Source organism: Chrysemys picta, chromosome 8, assembly GCF_011386835.1.
Source record: "Chrysemys picta bellii isolate R12L10 chromosome 8, ASM1138683v2, whole genome shotgun sequence".
Taxonomy (NCBI): domain Eukaryota; kingdom Metazoa; phylum Chordata; order Testudines; family Emydidae; genus Chrysemys; species Chrysemys picta.
This window is the reverse complement of record NC_088798.1, coordinates 1,297,313-1,324,100: the sequence shown is the minus strand read 5'-3', so window position 1 is coordinate 1,324,100 and position 26,788 is coordinate 1,297,313. Positions and strand designations below refer to the sequence as shown.

The 26,788-nt window shown below is 44.6% G+C and overlaps 1 protein-coding gene across 10 annotated transcripts in view; it reads right to left on the bottom strand.

Annotated features, from left to right (window-relative positions):
- Positions 1-54: 54 nt before the first annotated feature.
- The window catches only part of KDM4A (lysine demethylase 4A), a 39,919-nt gene continuing 13,185 nt past the window's right edge, over positions 55-26,788 (bottom strand). For 4 of the 10 annotated variants that reach the window (XM_042851457.2, XM_005307124.5, XM_005307125.4 and 1 more), the window contains 15 exons: positions 26,561-26,698; positions 25,009-25,259; positions 24,104-24,294; positions 22,943-23,313; positions 18,436-18,556; positions 16,758-16,936; positions 13,044-13,248; positions 12,672-12,748; positions 11,510-11,565; positions 10,214-10,322; positions 8,255-8,443; positions 7,306-7,476; positions 6,210-6,329; positions 4,840-4,932; positions 55-3,965 (listed from right to left, as the gene is read on the bottom strand). In XM_042851457.2, the coding sequence (XP_042707391.1) occupies positions 3,825-3,965; positions 4,840-4,932; positions 6,210-6,329; positions 7,306-7,476; positions 8,255-8,443; positions 10,214-10,322; positions 11,510-11,565; positions 12,672-12,748; positions 13,044-13,248; positions 16,758-16,936; positions 18,436-18,556; positions 22,943-23,313; positions 24,104-24,294; positions 25,009-25,259; positions 26,561-26,698 (2,412 nt within the window). In that variant the 3' untranslated portion in view covers positions 55-3,824. Of the gene's footprint in view, positions 3,966-4,839; positions 4,933-6,209; positions 6,330-7,305; positions 7,477-8,254; positions 8,444-10,213; positions 10,323-11,509; positions 11,566-12,671; positions 12,749-13,043; positions 13,249-16,757; positions 16,937-18,435; positions 18,557-20,988; positions 21,117-22,942; positions 23,314-24,103; positions 24,295-25,008; positions 25,260-26,560; positions 26,699-26,788 lie in introns of those variants that run through there. The other 6 variants (XR_010589979.1, XR_010589980.1, XM_042851459.2 and 3 more) reach the window with 4 other exon arrangements.

Sequence of the window (26,788 nt, the reverse complement as noted above, 5' to 3'; positions counted from 1 at the left end):
TGAGGATTTCCAAGGAAAATTGTTAAAGATTTAAATCAGTCCAGAGATTGTCTGTTTTGAAGTTAATTATGTTTATTACTAGATCAAATTAAAAACAATACAGAGGCTGCTGGAGTCTTATTCCCTCCCACGTTCGCATTAAAAAAAACAAAGCACAGCCGTAGACAGGTCAGACAACAGGAGCCCAGTGGAGCATGGGAACTGTAGATAAAGATGGAAGCCTCAGGCTGGGTGGCCAGAGAAGGGCGACACACCTCTCATCCCAGGCATTCCTGATCACGCCAATACAGAACTCATTTAACCCCAGATGGGAGCTCTGTCTCACTCAGAAATTGGGAAGGATGATCTTAGAAAATGGGTGTAACCATTGAAACCACTTTCCCTGCCTGTCAGAAGACCCTGCTAGTGCAGCAGGAGTTCTCCTAGAAGACTGGACACAAAGAGGGGATCTACAATAAGCGGTTAGCAAAAACAGGACACTAGCTTCCCAGTTCCAAAAAGGAAACCGGATCTGCCAGCCTTTCCCAGGATTACATCCAGACAGCTCCATTCTACAGTTTGCTAAGAGCCCAACCTGAACCAAAAATCAGACTTGGCACAAGAGGAAAGGGGATGCAGCCCATGATCTGCAATGCCACACCAAATGGAGTGACTGAATAGCTCTCACCCAGTGCTTCCCTATGGGATGGGTTAGCATCAACATTGGTGTTTTGAGCACGTTTCTAGAAGTAACTTCCTATTTTAAATATATTCCAAAAGCACCTGCTCAACTGGCATCCTAATGGCACTTGTCCTGAGATTGGAAGGACTCCAGAGGAAGGGAATTAGGACATTTTCCAATGACACAATAGTGTGTGAAGGACCCACACACACCAGAATGAGTCAGAGCACAAGGTCAGTTTTCTCACACAACAGGACAATGTAGAAACACAAGTTAAATATTGTACAGCTGCTATTTTAAGAGCTAATTTCTGCCCCTTATATTTTAAGCACATTAATGGAGGTGCCTACAGAATCCGTCTACAAACGTAAGGATTCTACTTGGAGTCAAAAAATGACATGGACTCCCTGGTGTGTTAAACACGAGGAATTCTGCTCTCATTTCGATTTGTGCACCTAGCCTGGTGCTGGAGTGCAGGTCTAAGTCACCAGAAAGTGGGTCAGGTATAAACCAATCAGAAATGAGGTTTTCATCTATAGGTGTTTATTAAACTACATTGTTAAATGCAGTTAATGGGAAATGGGACAACCTTCCTTTATCCAATGATGCAGGAAACTCAGCAAGGATGGCAGTGGTTTCCAAGACAGTGCAGACAGCGACAAGACCATCAGTCTGAAGTCCATTTACAGAGAACACTTTGGGTCACATCAGGTCAGAGCTCCCTGACCAGAACTAATACCGAGCATGGAAACGCTCTTGAAAGTCACTCAGTATTGAGAGAGGCAGGTGACAAAGCATGGTGTAACTGACCTGGAACCCTTGCAGGGCACAAGCCCAGCTGCCTTGCACTAGGTTGTCATTTTAGGGTGGGAGCCTTCTTTGTAGATAGGTATTTATACCAGACATATAGTATCACCACCTAGAATGGAAACTCAGTCCATGCAGGTAATATAGCAGATTGGGTAGGAAGCCTCTACATCATCCAGACAGCTAAATTGGTACCCTTTTTTGGGAGGGGGGGGAAGGAGGGAAAAGCAGAATAGATTTTCCCATGATGAACAGGACAGCATTCAGTCTAGAGGGAATTAAAGTGAATCCCAGGTACATTAGAAGACTAGAGGGCAGATTCAAAGAGATGCTGGCAGCTTCCCTTCCTTTCGTTAGTCACAAAAATGGCATCGAAAGGAGTTGCCAACTTGCAGCTCTAACCGATTCTCATTTCGTACACCTGCACACTTGCAGATACTATGACAATTTTACAATGTCCCAGTTTTACATGTTAACAATTCCAATGCTTACCAGAATAATTCATTAACATTTGAAACTGACCACGATGAATTAAGTTACTGGGAAAACGTACAAAGTGAAGGCCCTGTTCCTTCCAGGAATCTGCCCAAATGCTGATTAACAAGGGCTTCTCCCACACATTGTAAGAGAAGGACATCCAAGAGCAAGCCTGAGCACTAGAAATTTGTATAGTCACATCAGTATCCTGATCCTAGAAGAGTTTTGGTATAAACAGAGGATTATTTTTCAAAAAAGCTTGTTGTTTATTATTTTGCTGATCAAGAGTCAAAAAGTCACTGCACAACACTACATTTTATTGCTAATCAACAAGTTGATGCACCAGATTTCAAAATAATTTGGTTTATAGTGTTCTTATAGAAACAAAGAGGAAACTGCTATAAATCAGGGTCTTGTGTACACAAGGTCCCTTTACTACAGCGATGGGTCTATGTCAGTGAAGAGAATTAAAATAAAAAAACTGAGTATATTTGTACGATTTTTTCTCTCAACAAAGGGAAACTACCCAAGTCACTCCATGCAGCTGGAAGGCAGCCAGTCTGCCCACAGTCTAAAATCCCTTTCCCAGAGGGTGGGAAAGCCACACATCCTTATTCAATTGCTGCTTTAACTTGTTAATGCTTTACTAGGAGCGTGTCAGAACATCTTCAGGATACAGGCAATGCATGGCTCCTGAACTGACAGCTTTCCATTGCTGGGATAGTCAAGTCTATCCGATACAACTAAGAGTGTGTCCAATTAATGCTCTACACAGGATTTTAAAGCACAGATGCCCTACCAGCTGTGGCCGGACAGAAGAACGTGGCAGCACTTCTGCTTCTGAGTGGCACTACACAACCATTCATTAACGGGTACAGTTCAGTGCATCTTGTAACTGGGTCCTAGACTCACATCTAATTATCCTAGGTAAGACCGTGTGGCAGCATAGCCACAGACAAGGTGCTGGATTCTACCGATCCTGCTGCCCTGTCATGACCAATACTGGGGTGCTTGGCTCTCTAGGAGGACCCTTTGGTCTTTATTGCCTTAGTGAAGCGTACGCTAAAGTACTCTTTGGGGGCTGAATGAATATTCTTGTTAGAGGGCTGCACTGCAGGAGGCTCCAGACAGATTCCTATTTATACGTAGGCACAGACCATTACAGTTAAACACGAGTAAGTCTCAAAATATCAAATGAGAACAAAAGCTAAATGGAGGGTTAAATAGCTCGTCCAATCGGATTTGATTTTCACATTTCATCTCTTCACACAAACGCCTCCAATCCACTTGGCTCTGCACAGCCTGACGCTCCACCCTCAGAGGGCAGATGCTGAGAAACAAGAAACTGAAGCTGCTCCAGACAAAACACACAGATATAAATATAAAAAGGGGTTCAATGTCAAGCACCAGTAATACTGCCTGCTCGGTGCAGGTGTGGCCATTGGGGAGAGACTCCCAGAATCAGGAACATTATTCAACAAAAACTACACATTTTGTATCCTCCTGCAGCTGCCAAGATGCCCAGGTGAAGTTCCCAGAAGAGTTTGCCACCTGTCAATTTTGTCTCAGACAAGCAGAAACAGTGAGAGACTGTTTGAGGAGATAAGCTGTGGAAGGCAGAACTCCCAAGCTGGCTTGCCGGATACTTGTTCAGTGCAGACAACTTCAGGGGAGGAGCCTGCAGGCAGGCATCCACTGTTGCAACACTGAATGGTTCCACCATCCAACAATCTCCTTTCAGCTACTGCAGGGTACAGTATTGTAGCTTCCTTTTAAAAAAAAACATGGATTTGAAATGTCCAAGTTTGGCCTCTGTTGTACTGGAGTGTTAGAATCCATTGGGAGGTTGGCATCTCTCCTTCTCTACCATAGGCAGTGCTTACTCCATGATGGCCCGGTACAGGGCAGGTTCGATGTAATCCTCCCGATAGCGTGAGTTGATCACTCTTTGTCTCTTCCGCTCTTGTTTGACCTCCTTCTCTGTGAAGATTTCTGTGAAGCGCATATCTGAAGCTACTGACTGCAAGAGTAAAGCAGGGTTAGATACCCACAGCGCCGCTCCAATGAACTTATTACCCCTCACCTACAAGCTCTCCCACACGGCAGAGAAATCGCGTGGGGCATGGGGTGACGGGACTGTTTTGCACAAGCCCACGTGACACTGCAGTATGGAGAGAGAAGCAACTTAACATACCTGCAGTCACTAGACCCAGTGAAATGATTAATGGGCAAACACAACACTGAGGGCCAAAGGATTCTAGCTCAGTGCCAAGTGTGAAGGAGACTTAAGGGGTCAGTGCAATGATCAAACTAAACACCCAGTACGTCTGCAGCATGCTCCGCTCTATTGAGACAGGCAGATTTAAACACCCACTCAGCATGAATGCCCCACCCCTACCCTTCCTGGACTCAGACACTCTGCATGCTTATTAACAAGTGTTGCAACTGAGCTAGGACAGTCAGGTGGGTGCACAGGACCTGCCTCTCAGGTCAGCAATGTGCCTGGGTTGTGAATGGTCGCGGAGCTAATGCCTTACTATGTGAGGCCTTCTGGAGCGATGCAGGCCAAGGACACCAAGGCACTTCCTGGTGTACCTCACTATTTCAAAGATGCAGGATTTCACTAGTTAAGTCCCATCAATTGTCAGTAAGCAATGAAGGGCTACAGACCTCAGCTAGAGGTGAGCTGAAGTAATGTATCTACAGAGAGAGAGATCAGCCAAGGAACAGACAGCAAACAAACTCCCAGAGCAAGTCTCACCTTGCAATGCCCTTGCTGCTGTGCACTTCAATGCGTTTGCTCCCATGAAGGCAGGCTACTCTCAGGGGAAGCCACATGGACATCAAGGTTATGGAGTGGACTTTTAGTACAGATGCACACCCCCACTACTTACCAGCCTTGATTTGACTCTCTTTGGAAGCTCCTCATCAAGGGTGTACACATCATCTCTCTTCGCCATCAGCTGGGATCCATCTTCAAATTCCACCTAACACACAAATGATACTGTACTGCCTGAAGTCACAAAAACCAGATCCCCCCCCCACTACTACAGAGTCTCCCTGTTCAGTTCCCAGCTCTCTAAGTGAGCTCCCATCATGAAAGCTTTCAATATACATGTACTTTCTGGCATAGCATGGGGTCATGTGTAAATGAGGGAGGTCGCAGCAGCTGGTTAATATCTAGTATTGGGAACAGACTTTGTACAAGCAATAATCCTAAGAGGAGCAGGAAGTGGCACAGCCCAATCTGCCTAGGGTCAAGGGAATGACCAGTTTTAGGAATATTCTCAGAACACTTCGCAATAAGCCAGCTCCTCACTGGGGATTTTTACTTGTCAGGCAAACTGGGTGTTTCAGTGCCACTCCGGATGTTATCCGAGCAGCAGGGTTGGGAGAAGAGGACAAGATGTACACAAGTACTCTAAAATTCAAGGTTTTTTTGGTAAATAAAACTTTGCTTCAGCCAGATTCAGCTACAGGAGCTTAAATATTGGGGCCCATTTTCAAATACAGGTGCCTACAGCTAGGCAGTCAGATAAAAGCAGCCTGATTTTCAGAAGGGGTGAGCCATCCAAAATGCTGCTGAGTTCAGTGGGCACTGCCGGTGCTCAGCACCTCTGAAAATTAGGCCATTTTCACACCTGAGTCTGAACCTTCTGAACGTGCCCATGTTGTGCAGGCTCAGCCCAACCCCCTTAGCGTGACTCCCAGGACGTCTGGAAGCTCAACAGTTGCACTTGCAGGGCTCACTGCTGAGGCTGGTGGCAGAAGGGCTTAGCTCATGGTGCAGACACTGACTAGATGCCCCCGTTTCCTACAACCTGCTGCATGGAATCACTTCTCTGCATATCCTATGGATTTGTATTTCTAGTGCAGAAGGGAAGGGGTCAATAACCCACTCATCGGTACCTGGCTATATATCGGTGGGTCACAAAGGACATCTAGGCTATAACAGGGTCCTCAGTACCAGTTATTCAGCATTTATACTCCATCCAGACTAAAAGCGGAGATTTTTACTGTCATCTATGCAGCTTTCCTTCCAATAGATCACTAACAAACCCCATACCGCGCCTGCCCCTTTCTGAGTGGGATTTGACTGCAGTAGTTAAAGAGGGTCCTAGGACTTGGTTTGCCAGTAGTACCACACTTCTACAAAAGGGCTTCTAAAATAGACCACGGGGAGGTGTCTAGAGACCACTGCGATGAGCATTTTATCTAAATAGTGAGAGGTGGAGGGCAGCAGAAAGGAATAGAAGCTCGATACCTGGTACATCTGGATGGCATGTGAGGCCACAAATTTGGCTCCATAGACTTGTCCATCTGTCCATCTGACTTGCACGACTTCTCCTTCAGCAGGAGGACCCAGCTGAAGACAGTCTCGACTCTGATGGCATAAGAAGGAAAGTCGGGAGACGCGGAGAAGTGAGCAGTAACAGCTTCTTTACATTTGCATAAAGATTCAGCAGGCCCAGGGAGATCCATCCCATTTTTATAGGGCCTTCCATCAGAGTACCAAAGCACCTTACGAACAGCCCTTGAGATAGCTGGATTTTCCCATCTAGAGAGACAGGGAAACTGAGCCACAGGGTGCCACAACTAACCCATCAGTTCACAAACACAGGGTGTTTCCTGCTCCCAGCTATTTCAAATGGTCTGCAACTTCAAAGTCAAGCTTCTTGGTTCCTTTCCTTCTCCTGGCTCAGCTCCAGTTACAGAGACCCTCAACACAACTTGCATCCTCAGTGACAACTGTGCAAATGCATTGCCTTGTCATTTGCCCTTCACTACCACACCTCCCAGCCCTGCGTAGTAGCCACATGGCATCCTCCACCCATCAGGTGCCTCTGAAAAGGGGCCTTTCCACGGTGCCCGAGGCACAGAGAATGCAAGTTTGGCACAAGAATAGTTCCATGCTGCTATTAACATCACTGAAGAAGACATGGAGGCCAGTAGATAAGCCTTCTGTCTACGGGCTACAGTTCAGCCACAACTGCCTTGTTCTGTATATAAAACCCACCCAGCCCACCCATGCAGTTCGGTACAGAACTGAAAACAGAGACAACGGCTAACGAAGGCCTGACAAGGATAATGAATACAGCTGCTCATAAGTCAGAAAGAAGACCAATACAGGGACTTTGCAACCAAAGTATTAAGTTAGACAATGACAGGTTTTTAAGTGGGAAGAAATCTAAAAAGCTGTAAGAAATTCTCCGCTCAGATGAGAGTACTTTCCACTGTATGAACGGTCATTAACCCCCTAGAAATGTTAGCAGACACAGACACATTTGCTCTCACAATGGTGATAGTTTCCTTGTACCACATGCCCTCTCTTGGAGTAGCTCTCTTATTTCACCACATACCACAATGTCCTCTGGATAGAGGTTATCGCTGAAGGAGCCATCATCAAAGTTGACTTCATAGAAGGTTTCCTTTGTAAGATTGACCACTTCGCACTGATAGAAACGACCGTTCTTGTGCTTGCTGATGACCATTTGCCCAGCTGAGAGATCCTGCAGAGCAGCTTTAGCTCGCTGAGAGGAGAAGAGCTGTTAGACAGCTGAAATGAAGGTCAGTGTACTGGCACTGAACATGGGTCTTGGCAGATGAGAAGAGACAGAACTACATTGTTGCCAAGAGTTCTTAATTGTACATAGGATCCACCAGTGATCTGAAGTCAATTTTTAAAAGAGTTTTCCCCCAGAGTGCTTTAAATGCTTAAAAACCAAACCAGTCAGCTGCAGCGACCAAGACAGTGCTGTGCATAGCTCAGGCCACCTAGGGAGTTACAAGCTCTCGCTCTTTAGAGTAGGTTCCCTCAAGACATTTTGAGGGCTTTGCAGCAAGCCCTCTACAGGCCCATCTCGAGCAGAATGCTGCAGTTCATTTGGCAGAAAGGCTGCAAGGGAACATGACATTCCACTGGGATCCCAGTACTAACTCTGCACATTAGCATTACTTACTTCACACACATGCACACACACCTTAGCTATTCCTTCTCACGACAGCTCCAGGGGGAGGTGGTTCTCAGTCACTTTATAGACAAAACTGAAACCTGGGAGAAGTGACTGGCTGAAGGCCACAAGCAGTCAGCAGCAGGACTGAGATCAGGGCTCAGTTCTTGGCATGGGATGGGAGCCAAGGTCATTAGACTATGCTGGCTAAAATGCACAGGGGATTCTTTTATTGATATGAATCTGTCAAAGACATTACCTCATCCACTTTATCTCTAGCACAACCAAAAGCTTTTCCGTTTCCCTTGATACTCTGGCCTACTCCAGAACAAATCCTAGTTGTGTCCCAAATACTCACCTCTGCCTGGGATGGAATCTTATGCCTAAAGCAGGTAATGAAGACAACAAATGGCCAGTCATCAGGCTGCATCATGACTCCAGCTGCTTGAGCACAGCTGACATGAAAGGACGTAGGACAGCGACCATGAGAGCACTGCACACAACAACCTGCAATTCTCTTCCTCCGCTTCTTACAGAAGATGCATTTCTGCAGACAGGAAACTAGAGATTACTGCTCAGCATTGGCTTTCCCCAGGCACAGAATGTTGACAGGCCCCCCAGGTGTTACTAGAAATACCCTTTTTTGTTACTACATTATTCCAATTAATCTCTATCCCAGAAAGGCACCATGCTTTATTATATTCTAGAGAGAGAAGGACGCTTGTTTTATTTCATAACAGGGCAGGAATCTCAGGAGTTACAAACAGGGACAAAGGCAAAAAAGTAAGTGTCTATAATATACCAATCCAACAAGCTTAATAGCAAAACATGTGAACTGAAATGTCTGTAAGTAAAGGAGACCTGGACATGTCATTCTACCACATTTCAGCAATGACAAAAGTCAATGGCCCACTGCAACTCCTGGCTATAGTTATACAAGGACAGAAACAGGCCAGAGGGCTAGAGTAACATTATACCCCAAAGGATTTCATAAAACCAGAGACAGAATTTCAGAAGGGAGGAGAACTGAGTAGAATTTGTACAGAGGCAGATTCCATAACCTTACCCTAAAGGCAGAAGGCTAGATTTGGGCCAGCAGATTTGTGGTAACTGACGGACGTCACAAACACTGGTTTATATCCTTAAAGCAGGATTGAGCAAATGGAGGAAAAGGCTCTAAAATGTAAGTATTTCTAAAAATTAGTCATGCCAGCCAGGAAGTCCCATATCTTATAGCTAAAGTCAATATACAGCTTTTTATTTAATAGTTCTCACCTTGTTTGCCCCAAAATATTGAAGGTTTTTTAGCAAAGCGGTTCAGTCCATTGTCATATTTTTAGGTACAGAGGTTTAGAGGATAAATAAATTAAATGATTGTGAAGCACTTTGAGAACAGCTGATGAAAAGTGATATATAAGAAATAGGCATTAAGTATTTGAACCTTCTCCTAATTCTATCAGTCTGAGACTCATGAGTGGCTAGACTGTAGAAATCCTTAAAAAAAAGAGAACACTAAAAATGAAAAAGCCACCCAGGACTCAGGCCAGTTAGCAAGGACTCATGTGCAGAATAGGCTTCCTCAGATGGAACAGATCTATCTACCTTTCATACACATGCAGAGGTGCTTTAGGGGCTACGTTCACGATCCAATCTCATCGCTGTCACCTCAGACGCTTCAATGATTGAGAATGCTCTTGGCAGTGGTCTCCCCTCTAGTATTCTGCTTTTCCAGTGGCTCCAAGTCCACTGGTCAAATCCCACCCCACCTCTTCTGCTAGTGCTGCACTGGATTGCATGCGTGGATAGTTAATAGCCAGGTATGATGTGATATAGCCATACAAAGCTCAGCTCTCTCCTTCTGGATTGAGGGAAACCCCCTTCCTCCTCTTCTATCTAAAGGAGTGAGAGTCTTACGTTCTTTAAACTGAGTTTGTAGACAAGCTAAACAGACCCAGCTTCTATTTTATTTAAAGTGCCTAGAGATTTCTACATAAGATACCAACACGTTACTGTATTATGGAATTCAAATCACTAGCTAAACTATAACAAGACTCTATACTAACCCCCTTGTTAATTCTAATTTCAGGTAATTATTGTGCTGTGTTAATACCCAAGAACAAAGCTAGGCTTTGGAGAGTAGGGAGTACTCTAATGGGATTTATTTAACAAACCATCTCCAAACCATCAGAGTTTGAATTTTCTCTGACCTCTAATTAACAGAGAGGAGTTGTCTCCTTCAGGAGGAGAATAGAAGACCCCACAGATAGGACCTCAGTGAAACTAACAAGCCTAACAGTGAGTCTCAGATGTTTCTTACCAGTCTGAAGCGCTGCAGGGGGATTTTGCCAACATCCACTGGACTGCGCTCTGCAATATTCACAAATTTTGCCTCCAGTACAGCTACAGCACACATCACATGGACCCACCTGCCAGAATTGGAAAAAAGTCAGTACACACTGGAGAAAGACAGTTGAGAATTTAAGCAAGTTTAGTGCTAATGAAGTGTAGCAGATTGGCAATCCCTCCAGCCCTAAGAATGAAATCCTTTGTTGATCCATACAGCAGACTAGAGCTCAAGTAGTGCAAGCCTCCCTCACACTAGTCCTGATAATGGAGACATCTAGGAGCAAAAGCGGACTTCATCCCATTCAGTTCTTGGCCTTTCCACTGAGGTGAACAAGGGAGTGACTGAGTGAGACTTGTGCTGGTGGTATTTGTGCTGCAGGCACATGTGCCCTACAAGCTTGTTTTACTCAGGCCACAGACCTGTCAGATAATAACTATTTAGACACTACTGACCTGGTTTTGAAACAGTGACCTAGAGGTCAAAGGCCACTCCCAGAGTTTTCAGGCCAAGTTACCATAATTTACCCCTTAGCACTGTAAGTTAAGATTCAGATAGTAAATACCAACGTATTTTGCATCCAAGAACTTTAGACATACTAGCCAAATTAATCTACGTCCTTTTCCATTAACAGTCGCCTATGCTGTAGCTGCCCCAAGTCAGCCTTGAGCCAAAATATGCTGCATTGCAGGAGGGCCCCATCTCCCAAAGCCAGTGAAGTGTTGTTTGGGAAGAGTAAAGGAACCTTTGTGGCTGTCCTGTGATGTAGACGCCTCCAGCTAAGCCCCGAGCTGAAGACACAAGCAGTGTAAATTTAGACAGACAGTCTATTGGCAGAGCTGAGGTATGTAGAGCCTTTGGTTGCTGTATGGAGCATGATCTCTTTGTAACCTGGTATTCAGAGTTCCCGGCCCCTCACATGGCTCTGGGAACCAAAGACAATTTTACTTAATAAGAGACTAAGCAGTTAATAGCTATCACCACCTTGGGATGGGGAATTCCCTGGGAAGTCAGTGACTGGCTGTGGGTCTCTGTGATACTGCACCACTCACCCAAGTCCTGGTGCATTAGGCACCATGTGCTCACATCTTGAACTATGTTATAGGTTTACAAGCCTCCGCATCAATCCTGTCAATCCATCTGGAAGATGCCCTTGGTCACTACATCATCCCTGCAGCACACTCGCACTAAGCAATGAACTTTTAACAACCTCACAAGTGCTCATGTGCTACGCTGCTCCATAGAGAATGAAAAAGCTGGAATACTCACTTGTCATCATTGGCTCTCTGCAGCGCACCTCCTCGTAATGAACACAAGCAGCAGTCCTGCCACATGGAGGAAAATGAGGAACCATGTTATTTGTCAATGAAGCAGTAAGCTTGCACCAGAGAGCCTCACTGCGACGACACATTCAGAGAAATAGCTCTTTGTTGCCAATTAGCCCCACTGGTACAATCACTTTGCAGAGGACAGCCTAATTAAGAGCTATCAATGGCCTCCTGCTTTTGAGAAATGGACTGACCTCATAGTTCTCTAGATACTCAGAGGTGGAGTAAACTAAGGAGAGCTACTCTGAAGCTGGGTGGGAAAAACACAGAGAGCCAATGTTGTGAGCTCATACCAGAGAAACAAAATCCTATCCCAACTAGGCATAGCTGAAGCTGGGAACCAACCACCCTGGCGGATACAATTCAAGGGGCTGGCCCCTGGAAGAGATGCAGTGGTCCCTTCTGTTGGTCCAGAGCCCATGACACTTTCTGAAAGAACCCCTCTACTCTGGGCCACCTTCCTCCTCAATGAGTTAGATTTCAGTATCCCCTGCCACTGCAACAGCCACAGCTAAGCAACAAGTTAGCTGCATTTTGTAGAGCAGAAGGTGTCATATACAAGGAGAGATCAGAGATAAACAGATCACCACATTTCTGCAGAACTTCCCTTCTCCATTTCTGACCACAACAGCCTGAATCACTGCATCACTGAATCTTTAAGCCAGAAGACATTAAATCAAAAGGCCAAATGGCAGAGAATTACACTCTGGAGGTGTTCTCTAAATTACAGCCTTATCACAAAAGGGGAGCAGACACCGCACAACGGAAGGTTTCAGGAAGAGCTCTGCAACTAGTCTTCGTCTGACTTTGCCTTCATCAGGGGAGGGATAGCTCAGTGGTTTGAGCATTGGCCTGATAAACCCAGGGTTGTGAGTTCAATCCTTGAGGGGGCCATTTAGGGATTTGGGGATTGGTCCTGCTTTGAGCAGGGGGTTGGACTAGATGACCTCCTGAGGTCCCTTCCAACCCTGATATTCTATGAGTCTATGACCTTGCCCCCAGTCCTCCCATGGGCTCCACACAGCTTGGATACCTGACTAATAGGAACCTCCTGAGTCCTTCAAGAGAAAGCCAAGTGAGGCTTGTACAAGCAATTTTCTTACCTCCTCTAAAGCATTGGCTGTACACCTGGAGCACATCCAGTCTTCAGTGGCCTTGTCAGGGGAGACACCATAACAACCTAGAACGGAAACAAGCTGCTTAGGGAAAACAGCACAGATCTCTCACCTTGGAGGTCAAAGAGGGAATGTGAAAATTACAGCCCTTGGGCTTCACTTCATAATCCCTGCGTGAGGGTTCCATAAACCTCAAGTGTGCCGTACACCACCATCACGCCACCATTCACAAGGCCCTGTGTTGCAGGTCTCCGTGATCCACTTAAGGAATGGACTCATTCTTTAGGTAGAATTGTTACAGTGTACAAGATCAGACTGCAGGGCAGTGAGTGCCTAGGTGTGGGGTTTGGCTGTACTCACTAGCATGAACACAGACACTGCAGTTTTTGCAGGTGATCAGGACACTGGTTCCATCTTCCTCCAGGTAAGGGGTTGAGAGATTGAGGTCAGTGCTGCAGCCAGTTGCAGTGAAGCACATCTCAGGAATCAGAGGTTTGGTTCGTACCTTCCTGGTGGCAGTACCTGGAGCAACTCCAGGGCTCTGACCATGGCCTCCACATTCTGCCTATGAAAGTGAGGTGGGGAATATAGGTATATTTTACCGGGAATATTGAAAACCTCAGATTTCTCTCTCACATTGTTATTCTTACTACTAGCTTCATCAGACAAAGATAACTGCTACACAACAGCAAGCTTTACTTCCTGCATCATTCAGAACATGATCCCATCTTTAAAGACAAGCACAAGCCATAAGAACGTAAGAACGGTCATACTGGGTCAGACCAATGGGCCATCTAGCCCAGTATCCTGTCTTCCAATAGTAGCCAATGCCAGGTGCTTCAGAGGGAATGAACAGAACAGGTAATCATCAAGTGATCCATCCCGTTGTCCAGTCCCAGCTTCTGGCAAACAGACGCTAGGGACACTCAGAACATGGTGTTGGATCCCTGACCATCCTGGCTAGTGTCTTGGCCTTCACAACATTCCTGGCAAAGAGTTCCACAGGTCACCTGTGCCTTGTGTGAAGAAGTACTTCCTTGTGTTTGTTTTAAACCTGCTGCCTGTTAATTTCATATGTGGCCCCATGTTCTTGTGTTATGAGGAGTAAATGATATTTCCTTATTCACTTTCTCCACACCAGACAAGATTTTATAGATGTCTACCATATCCATCCCCCCACGCCCCAGTTGTCTCCTTTTCAAGCTGAAAAGTCCCAGTCTTTTTAATCTCTCCTCATCAGGAAGCTGTTCCATACCCCTAAGTGTTTTAGTTGCCCTTCTCAGTACCTTTTCCAATATATCTTTTCTGAGATGGGGTGACCAGATCTGCACACAGTAGTCAAGATGCGAGCATATTGTGGATTTATATAGTGGCATTATGATTTTTTCTGTCTTCTTATCTACCCTTTCCTTAATAGTTCCTAACATAGAATATTAGGGTTGGAAGAGATCTAGGGAGGTCATCTTGTCCAATCGCCTGCTCAAGGCAGGACCAATCCCCAATCATCCCAGCCAGGGCTTTCTCAAGCTGGGCCTTAAAAACCTCTAAGGATGGCGATTCCACCACCTCCCTAGGTAACCCATTCCAGAGCTTCACCACCCTCCTAGTGAAATAGTTTTTCCTAATATCCAACCTAGACCTCCCCCACTGCTACTTGAGACCACTGCTCCTTGTTCTGTCATCTGCCACCAATGAGAACAACTGAGCTCCATCCTCTTTGGAACCCCCCCTTTCAGGTAGTTGAAAGCTGCTATCAAATCCCCCCCTCATTCTTCTCTTCTGCAGACTAAATAACCCCAGTTCCCTCAGCCTCTCATAAGAACGGCTGTACCAGGTCAGACCAAAGGTCCATCTAGCCCAGTATCCTGTCTACCGACAGTGGCCAATGCCAGGTGCCCCAGAGGGAGTGGACCTAACAGGCAATGATCAAGTGATCTCTCTCCTGCCATCCATCTCCATCCTCTGACAAACAGAGGCTAGGGACACCATTCCTTACCATCCTGGCTAACAGCAATTAATGGACTTAACCATCATGAATTTATCTAGTTCTCTTTTAAACGCTGTTATAGCCCCTCTCCTTGTAAGTCATGTGCCCCAGCCCCTTGATCATTTTCGTTGCCCTCCACTGGACTCTCTCTCATTGTGTTAACTTTTTTGACTGCACATTGAGCAGATGTGTTCAGAAAACTATCCACAATGACTCCAAGATCTTTCTTGATTTTAGACACCACCATTTTGTATGCATACTTGGGATTATGTTTTCCAATGTGCATTACTTTGCATTTATTAATACTGAACTTCATCTACCATTTTGTTACCAGTCACCCAGTTTTGTGAGATCCCTTTGTAGCTCTTCGCAGTCTGCCTGGGACTTAACTATCTTGAGTAGATTTGTATCATCTGCAAATTTTGCTACCTCACTCTTGACTTCTTTTTCCAGGTCATTTATGAATATGTTGAATAGGACTGGGCCCAGAACAGACCCCTGGGGGACACCACTATTTACCTCTCTCCATTCTGAAAACTCACCATTTATTCCTACCCTTTGTTTCCTATCTTTTAACCAGTTACCGATCCATGAGAGGACCTTCCCTTGGATGCCTTGGGCGAGTTACCTTGTCAAAGGCTTTCTGAAAATCTAAGTACACTATATGCACTGGATCACTTTGTCCACACGTTTGTTGTCCCCCTTAAAGAATTCTAATAGATTGGTGAGGCATGGTTTCTCTTTACCAAAACCATGTTGTCTCTTCCCCACCAAATTGTGTTCATCCATGCGTCTGATCATTCTGTTCTTTACTAGAGTTTCAACCTATTTGCCTGGTACTGAAGTTAGGCTTACCGGCCTGTAATTAATGAGACTGCCCTGGAGCCTTTTTTTAAAAAATTGGTGTCAGCTGGGATTTCGTGCTTCTAAAAACCTAGCCACATTTGTGTGAAGAAACAAAACTCACTAAACCTCCCACTGGTGTTCCATACTCTCCCAGTGCCCCACAAAATTCTCAGTCAGAGCGGCTTCAAATCTAGAGGTATTACCATTCTCTCTAGAGTAAGCCTGAGGATGTTTGAAACACATCGTTCTGTGTCAAGCAGCAAGAGATACATTGGTCTGTACGTGCCCCCTGGAATCACAAGGCCTGTCCCTTTCCCCAGAAGGGTATCTGTGGCACATCTTTACAATGCCTAGACTTTTACAGCTGCAGAGTCACAGAAGACTGCAATGCTACTATAAGTAGTACTGTTTTTAGTTATATCCTCTGATCTCCAAGGCTATGTCTACACCGGCAATTGAATGACAAAACTTTTGTCTTTCAGAGGTTAAACCCCACCCCCCGAAAGACAAAAGTTTTGCCACAACAAGTGCCAGTGTGAACAGCACATTGTCGGCAGAAGTATTCTACTGCTGACAACGCAAATGCTGCTCATTGGGGGGCAGAAGTCTTTTGTCGGCAGGAGAGCTGACAAACAGTGGCTACACTGCGTGATTTACCTGCACGGTTGTGGTGACAGCCTCGTCGCTAAAAGCTGTGTAATGTAGACATAGCCTAAGATTCTAAAGAATATATCAACTTTTTTAAACATCTCCATAGCTGTTTCATATTCTAGGGCCTTGTCTACACTTGCAACAGAATGTAGGGTACACGCAGTGATATGCTACAGTGAAAAGTAGGCTGTGTCCACACAGCAGCGAAAGGCTCTGGCGGGAGAGGAAGCAGGGAAAGTCTGCTGGAACCCTTCCCTTCTACCTCCCCCTCCCCAAACCTTTCACACTGTTGGAGCTTTTCATGGTGGCTGGGAAAGGTTCCGGCAGCAGGGTGGCAGTGAGATACTACACTGCTAAAGAGAGCAGCGTAGACATGGGAGGCACTCCTTGGGCATATACAGAGCTGCACAGGATATATACCTTAAGGTTCTGGTGTGTCTGTATTCTCATCAGTTACACTGCTATTTATACTCATGCTGGCTAGATTCACAACCTACTAGTTTACAAAATCCTGAGGAATGTGGCAGCTGCCTTCTCCCTCAGCTTCTGCCATACAAAGAGCAGCTCTGGGAGACGTGCAGGATGCTTACCTGGTAGGTCTGGAACAGCATGCATACAGCACAGTGAGGGGGCTGCTGAGCCATGGTCTGATTATATTCTTTTTCTGCCTCAAAATTCTGAGGGCGATTCTGCCACAGCTGGCTAAGTGGTTTGGCCCAAGCCTCTGTCTCCTCAGCCTCTTCTTCAGGAGTCAGTTGCTCCGACATCTCTGCAACAAGAAATGGTTTCATTAGTGTTAGCAATATGTCCTGCTGCTGCCACTGTGTTGCAAGGAGAGTTTATGATAGCCACCACGATGAAGAATGGTAAGGAGAGGGGCTCCAATCTCTGACAATGGGAAGTATGCACATGCCAGGGATGGTGAGAAATTGTTTATTTCCTTCTGAAAACATGAGGAATTTAGCAGAAACATGAGCTGAGGAAGAGTCATACAAATGAGAAGTATAGGCATGCATGATCCTGTTCCTGCTTACAATGGGGTGGCCAGCCCACACAAGCTCTGAGCAGGGGCTAGAAGGGGCCAGTTAACCTTATATGCTGCATCTGGCGGGTAACCAAGGACTGGTTGGAATGGCAAATGAAACTCATATGGGGAAGGAGCTGGGACAGGATTATAAGCCAGGAAGGGACTGCAGGGAAGAGGTCTGCAGTCACTCCCTGGGGGGAAAGGGAGTTAGCTAGGGCCAAAAAGGAGATCCAGGGGGATAGTAAACCTGGATTCCTGCCCTAGGGTGGGAGTCCAACAAGAGGCAGAAAACAGAGAAGTAGCCATAGAGAGCAGAGGACTCTCTAGCGGCAAGCCAGAGATTGGCAAGAAGATAGAGGTGGGATAGGAAGAAGCCCAGGGAAACAGCAGCAAGGAGTGGGACTGCACAGACCTGGCCTGCTGGTTATAGGGTCCCTGGGCTGGAACCTAGTGTAAAGGGAGGGCCTGGGTTCCCCTACCAGCCATTTGAAAGTGGCACAGGACCGGCAGACTTGGAAAGGAAGATTGTCTGCAACAGTGTCTGGACAGCTTGTCTAGCAGGACTCGGTTATCCCAGAAAGGGGGGCGGACTATACAGTATCTTAGCTGGAGGGCCAAGTCACAAAGAGGGAGCACACTGAGTGCACTCAGACAGGGAGCTCAGAGTGCAAGCAATCGATGAAGTGAAAGCTAATTCCCAGCCCGTCACAAGGAGGAGCGCCTGTCGTGAGGTGACCCCATCACACAGCTCCTTGGAACCTACAATTTAATCAGATCCAAAGCATATATAGGCTAAATGGTCAGTAAACAATATCGATATTTTTTTTAAATGGCTATTTAGTGGATTATTGGAAAGCTCCAAGGAAGCATCAACTGTGGAATACAGAAACAAAGTTCAGATATGTTTAGCGTTTGACTGGTATGCACAGTTGTGACTTTCTGTGACTGGAAAAAATATTCAGATTCCAAAAGAAAGTAGTGGGAAAGAATAAACACTCAGGTGTGAAACAATTCCACTGCCGAGGGCATGCACTTGAGAATGAAGCAAGAGTTCCAAGCAGAACTAAGAACCTCTCCTAGGCTGGAGAGAAGACACCTGCCTAGATGCCTCCCATATATCTTCCGTTATCTCATGGAACGTACCATATTGTCCTCCTACATCTTGAGCCCTCTTTCTACCTTCCCATCCAAGGCCTCCCCAGATAGCTGAATCCTACCCGACTGAAGTATGTAGAACTTACCATCATCACTGATGCAGTCTTTAACCACAAGAGGATGATGACGAGGAAGTTTGCTCAAGGGCTGGCGACGACCCTTTGACTTTTTACTCTCTTTCATTGATCTCATGTACTCCTTCGCCACCTGGACAAGGCAAAGCAGCAACTCAGCAATCATCATGTTACAGCCAGTCAGATCCATTTTGGCCCAAAACAAATTTAAAAAGAGGGCATTTTTACAAGACACTAAAACAAAGAAATATTTCCATAATGTATATTAAACTTTGGATTTATGCTTGCAAAAGTATCTGAAACCCAAGTATTTTAGCATTGTACTGCTACAGAATAGCCAGACAGCAAAAGTGACTGTTTTCATTGTTTAAGCAGAGTGAAATGCACAAAGTTAACCAGTCACCAATTAATGGTGAAAGTAAGTTAGATCTGTTGTGTAATCTACACTAGACAAGTCCTAACTCAGCCCATTATGCAAGTTTGTTTACACAAGGCAAGCTAAAGCTGAAGACACTACCAACGGGATTGTTTAAGTTAAAAACAGTGATAAGGGGTCTTCAACGTTCCTGGTAAAGTCCTGGGTTGATATGAAGACATGCTGAAAGATTCTAGAAATGGGAGAAAACATTTACAGTTGAAGTCACCTAAGTGTGTTTTGACGAGTTAAAGGCTGCGGCTGCCACGATCTTCTGGATATCACTTATCTGGGGGGATAAGTGCATGATACTGAAAAAGTCAGCAGGATGCATGGACTGGAAGGAATGAGCTTTGCTATTAGAACTGGTGCTGCCCCGCACTGTCTCCTGGGAGCCCATGATCCAATGCAACGTTGTTGACTATTGCCATATTGATCCTAAAAGATCTCCTGATTAGATCAAATCAGAGAGAAGTAACCAGATGATCTCACTACACCACTTCTGGCTTTGGCTAAAATCATGAACATCTGAAGTATAACCCCAAGGATCTGTCATCCACCTTCTTCCATCATTCTTCTTCCCCACCTTATTGCTCCTCTTTTTCCCTCCTGACAAGAATCTGGCTTAGCTTGCTCAGATAACGCCAATTTTTGCAACATTACTGTGAGCCTGGGATCAGAAAAGAAGCTAAAAGCAATGCCTTCAACAACCTGACACAGGTGAAAGTTTGCCAGATCTCTATGTGGCTGATAAGCCCATATGCTAAGTCTGTAATTTCTCTGCGGCTAGGATGCAAACAGAAGATTTCTCTCCCCTTTCCAAAGATTCATGGATTATAAAGCCAGAAGATCCACTTAATTATCCAGTTTGACCTCCTGTATAACAGACAGTAGGACTTTCCTGAATTAATTCCTGTTTGAACTATAGAATCTGTTTTAGAAAAACATCGAATCTTGATTTAAAGATTTCCAGTAACAGAGGCTCCACCACAACCCTTGGAAAATGGTTCCAATTGTTAATTACCCCAACTGTTAAAAACGTGAGCTTTATTTCTGTCTGAATTTGGCTAGCTTCAACTTCCAGTCATTGGATCTTCTTGTAACTTTCTCTGTGAGGCTGAAGAGCCCTCTATCATCAAATTTCTGTTCCCCTCGAAGGTATTTATATACTGATCAAATCACACTTTAACCGTCTCTTGGTTAAACTGAAGAGACCGAGCTCCTTGACTTTCATTATAAAGCATATTTCCAATCCTTTAATCATTCTCATGGCTCTTCTGTGAACCCTCTCTGATTTATCATCATCATCATCCTTGAATTGTGGCCACCAGAACTGGACACAGTATTCCAGTAGTAGTCACACCAGGGCCAAACACAGATATAATATAACTATTCCTATTCAAGATTCCACTTTATAATTCCAAGGGTTAAATTAGCCCTTCAGGCCACAGTATCATACAGGGAACATATGTTCAATCGACTATCCACCATGACACAAGTTCTTTTCACAGTCACTGCTTCCCAGAATAGAGTCCGCCATCCAGTAAGTATGACCTTATATTGGCCGTACTGAATCATATACTGTTTGCCTGCACCCAGCTTAAGAGAAATCCAGATAGCTCTGTATCAGTGCCCTGTCCTATTAATTATTTATCACTCTCCCAATCTTTGGGTCATTACAAATAAAGTTTTGCATATGAATGCATATTTTCTTTCAGACCACTGATAAAAGTATTAAATAGTATAGGGCCAAGAACTGATCCCTGCAGAACCTGACTAGAAACACAACTGCTTAATGATTCCTCATTTACAATTACATTTTGAGACCCTATCTATTTAATTTGTGTCCTGTTGATTTTGTACTGTTCTAGTTTAATTCAAACTGTCATGTGGTACCAAATCAAATGCCTTACAGAAGCCTATGTATATTAATTACATACACACTGTTATCTTTATTAACTAAACATACTCGCCTCAAAAAAAAAAAAAAAAAAGTTTGACAATCTATTTTCCATAACCCCTTGTTAACTGGCATTAATTACACTCCTTTAATTCTTTATTAATCAAGTCCTGTATCAGCAGTTGCATTCTTCTGACCAGGATCAATGTCAGACTGATAGGGCTATAATTATCACGGCCATCCCATTTACCTAGTTTTCCTTCAGTCCTCCGGAACTTCCCAAGTATTCCAAGGGTTACTGAACAATCAACATTAATGGTCCAAAGAGCTCCTTGGCCAGCTCTTTTAATAAACTCAGAAGCAAGTTATCTGGACCTGCTGATTTAAAGAGGTCTACCTTTAGTAGCTGCTGTTTAACATCCTCCTGAGTTACTACTGGAATGAGAAGTATTTCATTGTGATGTACGCACACATCTGAATCCCCCGCTCCACCCCAAATACAGAACAGAAATATTTAAATGAACACTTCAGCACTATTGACAATTCTACAACTTCCATCTAGTAATGGACCAATACCATTTATACAATTCCCGATTTGGTCCATAACTTTTTAGTTTTGTAAATCTGGCCCTTTAAAGACACCAAGTGTGGGTATTACTGGTTTGGATTTTATATTTTTTGGGGTCACACAGACTGATCAAGACATGCTCTGTGATATTTTGTTTTAAAGGATGATTGAGCCTGTTTCAGCACCACCACCTCAAAGCTGCCTGAGCTAAAAATCTCCCCCCTAAAATACAACCGGTAAAACCATTTAGAAAGACTAAAGAAAGGGTTTCTTACTATAAAAGACTATCGAACAAAAGGGAAATGGAACAAGAGAAGCTGTACTGCTTTCATTTTAATTTCAATTTTTTAATAGAACATAAGAATGGCCACACTGGGTCAGACCACAGGTCCATCTAGCCCAGTCTCCTGATAGGGGCCAATGCCAGGTGCCCCAGAGGGAATGAACAGAACAGGGAATCATCAAGTGATCCATCCCGTCGCCCATTCCCAGCTTCTGGCAAAACAGATGCTAAGGACACCACCATCCCTGCCCACCCTGGCTAACAGCCATTGATGGACCTATCCTCCATGAATTTATCTAGATCTTTTTTGAACCGTTAGAGTCTTGGCCTTCACAACTTGCTCTGGCAAAGAGTTTCACAGACTGTGTGTTATGTGAAGAAATACTTCCTTGTTTGTTTTAAATCTGCTGTCCATTAATTTCATTTGGTGACCCCTAGTTCTTGTGTTATGAGAAGGAGTAAACAACACTTCCTTACTTACTTTCTCCACACCAGTCATGATTATATATACACCTCAATCATATCCCCCCCTTAGTTTCTTTTCCAAGCTGAAAAGTCCCAGTCTTATTAATGTCTCTTCATATGAAAGCTGTTCCATACCCCTAATCATTTATGTTGCCCTTTTCTGATTCCAATACATCATTTTTGAGATGGGGTGACCACATCTGCAAGCAGTATTCAAGATGTGGGTGCAACAAGGATGTCTTATTATCTATGCCTTTCTTAATGATTCCCAACATTCTGTTTGCTTTTTTGACTGCCGCTGCACACTGAGTGGATGTTTTCAGAGAACTACCCATAATGACTCCAAGATCTCTTTCTTGAGTGGTAACAGCTAATTTAGACCTTATTGTTTTATAAAAGATATATTTTTCCCCTGGTGAGTTCAGTAAGAATGTAACAAGTTTTAATGATGGCTATTTATACTGGGTATAAGTCAGCAATTACTTGACATGAATAAAACAAGGGTTTAACTAATATCTTGTATGTTGTTGGTCCCAGGACACCTTTTATCAACCTGAACATTTTTTGAAATGTTCACTTTAGAGATTTGAGGTGATAAAGAAATTTGGTTTTCAAAATAAAGAAAAAGGTTTCTCTCGCTCCAATTTGTGAGGTGACAGTACCGAAACATTGATGGTCTGGTTGATAATTTAAATTAAAATTACAGTCAGGTCCCATTGTAAAGATTAAAGGACAGAAATTACCAAGCAAGGAGATCTGTTGTACTGACACCAGTAGAATCGAAAGCGTGAGTGCAATAGACAGACACTTACAATTTCACAAACCCACCAAGTTCACCACAGCATAATGCAGTTCTGAACTTTTCCGATGAACAGCTGCCATTCATACCTCTGCAAGCTCCTGTTCATTCACACTGGCTGTAGTGCTGGCTTTCTTCCCTGAAGCATGTTCACTGTCAGCGCCATTGGCATCTCCTTTAGCATAGCTATGGACAGTAAGAACCGTGGCCTGGCCGAGCGTTCGTCGGGGCAATAGCTCAGCTGACTCCGAGTCGGAAGACGTAGACTCTGCTGGAGAGCTGGGCTGAAGGCTGAAAGCTGAACTCGGCTTAGAAGCAGTGAAGGCCGAGGTGGAATTGACTGAATGAGGAATGGAAAGATCCAGGGCAGCTGCCTCTTGCTCTTCCTCCTCTTCCTCCTCCTCCTCCAGTTTCACATTTTTCAGTTCTTCAAATTTGACTTCTGAAGAATCCACATAATCTGAAACCAAGACAGATTGTTGATGAAGTCAGGGCAGCTTGGAGACTGCCTTGAATTAGACACCAGGAAGTGATGGAGAAGACAACCACTAGACAGGAGGCTCCTGGGTGTGCAGAAGGAACGGAATGCACAATCAGGAAACATCCTGTTAGGTGGTTCACACACTGCTTAGCAGGCAGGATCCTACAGTAAGATATGCACGTGCTTTACTGAGCGACTGACTCTTGCCCTTTTCCTCTCTGTCTGGTCACTTGTCTAATGCCATAGAAGCGCTTTGGCCAGGACTGTTGAAGCACCCAGTATGTTTCTAGACAGAGGGAAATGATGAAGTGGAAAGGCTAGAGAAGTCGTGAAGCTAGAAGGGCCAGCTTTCTTACAAAAATCTCAAACACTTCCTCTTTTCTTTGAGGCTCCTTGGAAATAAGAAGCTCCAAGGACATCTTCAATCATCCAAGCAGCCCCAAGACAGTTGTTTGCACCCTTGTTCTTTCCCTCCCTCCACCCTGCTCATGTTGGTCTCCTCCTCCTGTTCTTAACCAGAAGTGCCACCTACATGCCTGGTGCCAACAAAATCATTTAAACAAGCAGTGGTCTCCATATGAACCAGTGATGGAGGCAAAAATGCCACACACCCAGGTTCAAACATGCCTTTGTGACATGCTTTTCAAACTCAAATGGCCTCTTATTTAAGAGGGAATGACCTGGATTCAGCACCAGTGCCTCTGATCGGTCTGACCTTTAAAACACAAACTTATACTATACAGTAAGATGGAACTTGAGAAACAATTACCTGAAACTGGGAGTCCATCTTCGCCCTGCTGCACAAGCTCACTAGTGGGTCTGACAGGAGGCTCTGCCACTTCCACCTCATACTGCACAGAGCTCAGCTCCTCCTTCGGAAAGGCTTCGCTCTGACTCACCTCTTGGGGCACCTCGAGGCAGACCCTGTGCCTCTTGGTTCCTATCCGATGCTTGGGCAGACTGCAGAAAACAAGTCCACAAGTGGTTGATCACACAGAATACTTACGTGAAATGTCAGGTCAGTACCCTCAAGAAACGCCTGGTTTAGGTCATATGCCTGATGCCAGGACTTTTAGAAACCAGCACTGGACAAGCCATGCACTCTCTTGGCTATTCCAAAATAGCCTTGTGTAGTACCACTCATCCTTAGGTTCCCTCAGCCTCACAATGCATGATTAACAGATGCCAGAGTACATCCAGAGACATCGCCTCCCCTTAAGTAAAACTCAAGGCCACTAGCTTAGACATCACTGTTCAACTATTCCTTAAGCAACAATGAATAGGAATGGTGTACTATCATGGCAGCTCCAGCATTGATGCTGCTGGAATTTGGCCATGGAGAATGTTTCCACAATCCCAACAGAATGCTTCTTTGTTCTGGTCTCCAACATACAGCACTGCTCCCAATTTTCAGGCTTTGGACAGCAATGACCCAAGTAGGCAAACCATGGTGGACCAAGCTAGTGCTATTGTACGGCTCCCTGCCAATTCTCCCCTGACAGATACACATCAGCTTGGACCTAACCACTTTAGTGAAGAGCAAATCCTCTTCCTGAGACAGGAACCTGCCCAATCCCAGCTGCTACTGTTCCATAGGAATGTAAAGCATTCCAACGCAGCAGGTTGCACTGGTTTGTCATTGAACAGGGAAGCATTCACCACTATGTGACATACCTCTTCTTCTCGTCCATGTCCACATCCTCTTTACATGCCTCCCCAGTTTCTATTTCCTCACTGCACTGCTTCCCATTCTTGACTTTCTGGAGGAGCTCCCCCTTGAAGAACTCTGCTGCCTCTGGTGTGGGAAGAGTGTGGTCAATGGCAGTCACATCTTTCCCTGCTTTCCAGAGCTTGTAGCGATCTGGCTGGTATTTCCTCACAAAAACATCCATGGAGATCTTCACCATATCCTTCCGACATGAGCACTGCAGTTGCACAGAAGACACTAGGCCAATTACACAAGCATTTTATTTTCCAACCCAATACCACTTTGTTCTTTTGTAGCTCTACTAATCCAAAATATCTCCAAGTGGTGAGATTCTCACATCTAAAATCTCCCTTGTCAGGACTGTCCACCTATTTTAACCAGGGAATCAGCGAGGACCAAGATTAAATGGCTTGTCCAAGATCACGTAAGGAAGTCAGCAAAAACGAAAGAACAGAAACAAGGAGAGAGAGCAGGTTGCTAGCCAAGAAAAACCAGGCCAGAGTGTATCAGCCTATTGGCGGAGTTATCCACTTAGTTAAGAGCACCAACCCAATTTGCAGGTTGTTGGAACTCTTCCTCATTCACAGAAATTTCTGCTCTGGGCCCTCTGATCTTTACATTGCAGAGATGAAGCTTAAACAATTTTTGCAGCTTGGATGACAATGCAGTTGGGTCCATGGACAGGTCTTTAGCTTCAAAAGTTCTCTGCTTAGTGGCTAAAAGTTGATCCCTCTTGTCCAGAGTTACTTCCAGGGCTAGCAAATCTCAAGCAGTGTATGTGTGTGTCCAGGGTGGGAAAGTAAGGATAGCCCACATGGTGGTGAGAGGGAGCGACTGTTTGGGACTGAACAGGCTCTAGCACTTCATAAACAGATTTTTTAGTTGAATTCTCTGGCAAACAGCAGTCTGTTGCTTGTGGGCTTGTCTACACACAAAAGTTGTATCGCTTTAACTATCCTAGCAGAGGTAGGGCAGTACAACCAATTATATTGATATAAAGGTGTTTATACCGATGTAGTCTATTCCCTTAAGGAAAGCAGAATAAGTTATACTAGTATAAGGCACCTTTATAATGATATAATGTCCCACTAGGGGTTGTGCCAATTTAATTACCTCAGAACAAAAACCACATCTCTAAGAGAAATAGCTACAGTTGGTACAAAAACTGTTTAGACTAGGCTTAAGACCATGCCATAATGTGCACCCTTCCAGTACCTCCTCAGCCTTACACAGCAGTTATAGTTTAACCTATTATGCTCTAAACCCTTAACATGAGCCGATCTGATATATCCAGGGGAAGAGATTGATGTTCCATTATTTGCTGCCCAGAGTCTAAATGGGCACCAAACCACTAGATAAGAGGCTCATTTGACTCTGCTGCCTGTAGTTATATTAGACAGAAACAATGGTTTGTTCTAGAGCATCAGTCAAAGAATCGGCTGTCAAAAATACACCAAAGTGGATTTTTTTTCATATGCAATTAAAAAAAAAAAAAAAAAAGGACAGTAGACCACTTACTAACACAGACTGCTTTCCATATTCAATCCACCGAAGAGTAGCAAAGTTGGTAGATTCAGCACAATTAAACCCATGATTAAAGCCAGCATGATAACCATAAGGGAATGTTATCATGAATTCTCCAGCTTCCTGTGTCACCTAAAAGAAGGGAAGTCCACACAGACTGTTACTTGGTTCACAAAAAACAGTTCTCATTCTCCTGAGTCTCATTCTCTCCTCTTAAGGAAG